The 2,188-nt window shown below is 58.0% G+C and overlaps 1 protein-coding gene across 1 annotated transcript in view; it reads right to left on the reverse strand.

The window, feature by feature from the left end:
- The window catches only part of HLX (H2.0 like homeobox), a gene marked incomplete at its 5' end in the record, with an annotated part of 7,564 nt that overhangs the window by 4,985 nt on the left and 391 nt on the right, over positions 1–2,188 (reverse strand). Inside the window, 3 exons of the mRNA XM_014307943.1 lie at positions 10–144; positions 952–1,136; positions 1,601–1,780. Of these exons, the coding sequence (XP_014163418.1) occupies positions 10–144; positions 952–1,136; positions 1,601–1,780 (500 nt within the window). The remainder of the gene's footprint in view (positions 1–9; positions 145–951; positions 1,137–1,600; positions 1,781–2,188) is intronic.

The following is a 2,188-nucleotide window of genomic DNA, read 5'->3' on the forward strand; positions in this document are numbered from 1 at the left end:
GCTGCGCGCGGGCTCCCCGGGGGCGGCGGGCGGTGCGCCGGCTCGCTGGGCCGCCGGCTCCGGCGGCGGCTCCTTGTCCTTCTGGGCCTGCGCTTCCTTGGAGTGCCGCCACTTCATCCGCCGGTTCTGGAACCACACCTTCACCTGCGGCCGCGCAGCCCTTAGACGGGCGGCACGGCCCCAGCGCGCCCCGCGCCCCGCGCAGAGCCCGGCCCCGACCCCTTCCACCGGGACCGGCAACGCGGGGAGATGAGGAGGCGCCGTCCTCCCCTCCCGCTGCCCACATCCTTACGCGACTAAAGGGCTTTTTTTTGGTTTTTTCCTCCTTCTAGTTTGTGTATTTAAATACCGCGAACACCCCCCTCGGCGTGTTTGTTTGTTTGTTTGTTTGTTTGGATGGGGTTTTTTTCCTCTCTCCTTCTACTTCTTCCAGGAAACCAAATCTTGCTCAAGAAACCACAGCCTTATACAATTCTGCGCGCTGCGGGCCTCAGTAGTGGAATCATTACAGAGTGGCGTTTAATGCTTCCGTTTGAAGAAGTGTTTTCACTTCCTCAGAACGAAGGATTTCACAACGCAAGGAAAGATTTAGAACAAAAAAAATTATAACCAAAAAAAATATATTAAGAATAGTGTTTTCGCTTCTACTTCCTTTGCCCTAAACTGCCTCCTACAGCACTCCAGTAAAGCGCACACTGATGGCCTGCCCTGGCCCTGCTCATCTCTCCGCCCGGCCTGCTCCTCGGTGGCCAAAGCAAAGGCGAAAATACCGCGCCGTGTCGCGGTACGCCATGGTGCCTGGGCGCAAGAGATGCTCGGGGCAAGGTGCAGCTCCTCAGACAGGCTCCCCACTCATGATAAAGGAATAGAAATCACTTTGAAACTTCACTGCCCTCTGGTATTCATCTAAACTGGAAGCAAGGTTTGAAATAAAAACGAAGCCATTCTTACTTGAGCATCTGTCAGCCCCAGCATCGCCGCCAGTTGCTTCCTGTCCGGTTTGGTGACATACTTCTGGATTTCGAACCGTTTTTCTAAACCTTTCCTCTGCAGGTTGGAAAAAACAGCCCTGGACCAGGAACGTTTCCTCTTGTACGTCTGGGGCAGCGTGTCCTTGGTTAGAACTGCGTACGGACCTGGGGAGGGGAAAAGTGGGGGAAGAGAGGGGGAGACGGCGTTATTAATATCACAGCCTGAAAGGAAGCCTTAAATCGATCTAAGTAAGAGTTGGAGTGCGATGTGCAGGAGGGCCAGGGCCAGCGTGGCCTTGCCTGCCCGATGGGTACGTGTCCTGTCAGCTTGTGCTGCCTCGGGCCCGGGTGGAGCTGTGTGGAACTCGAATTTCTTCCTCTCCCACCTCCCCGGTTCTTCTCTCTCGGCCCCTGTTATTACTCCTGTACTCGATGGGACGGTCCTCTAGATCAGGCCCTAGGCAGCTCTTCCTCCCCCCCTGCGCAGCCCGGCTTTCACCCAGAATCTGAACCTCGCTACACACACCCGGCCTTGCAAAATTGCCTGGCGAGTCCCTCCGGGAGGAAGGGGGCTGCTCCAGGACGGAGGGCCCTGCGCCACGGGAGGGTCGAGGAGGGACGAGATGTACCTGGAAAAGTGTCTTGAAACTGGTGCTGCACTGAGTTCCTTGGGTTTGTGTTTAAGGGACCCAGGATAGCAGAGGCCTCGTTAATAGGGTCTAGAGACGCGAAGAACTGGCCGGCGGAAGGCTGCAAGTTGGGGAGATGAACCCCAGTTTGGCGGCTCGTAGTTAATAAGGAGGTCAGATCTGCGAGCACAGGAACAAGGAGAGCGCTGTTATACGGCGGTCGAGACCGACAAACCGGCATGACTCGACACCCGGAGCGGGTGCCCGGTCGGAGGGGCTCGGGGGGGCACCAAGCAGCCATCTCCCGCCCCCAAGGGCTCTCCTCGGGACAGGCGACCCTGCCCCGGCAGTGAGACATCCTCCGACATATTTACTCCCTTGGTTAGGATGTTTACAGGCCGCGAGGGGAGATGGATTGAAGCGAAACAATCACACGGGCTGTGTCCTGGGAGGCAGAAATCCCCGGCCGTTCCGGGAAGTGCGGAGCTCTCCGCTCGCTACTTTCACGCTATCGCTATCTTCCCCGGGGCGTAAACCCTGCGCCCCGGCTCTGCCGTGCGGGGGCCGGAACGGGGAGGAGGGCGTGGG

This window comes from Geospiza fortis, unplaced genomic scaffold (genome assembly GCF_000277835.1).
Source record: "Geospiza fortis unplaced genomic scaffold, GeoFor_1.0 scaffold41, whole genome shotgun sequence".
Classification (NCBI taxonomy): Eukaryota; Metazoa; Chordata; class Aves; order Passeriformes; family Thraupidae; genus Geospiza; species Geospiza fortis.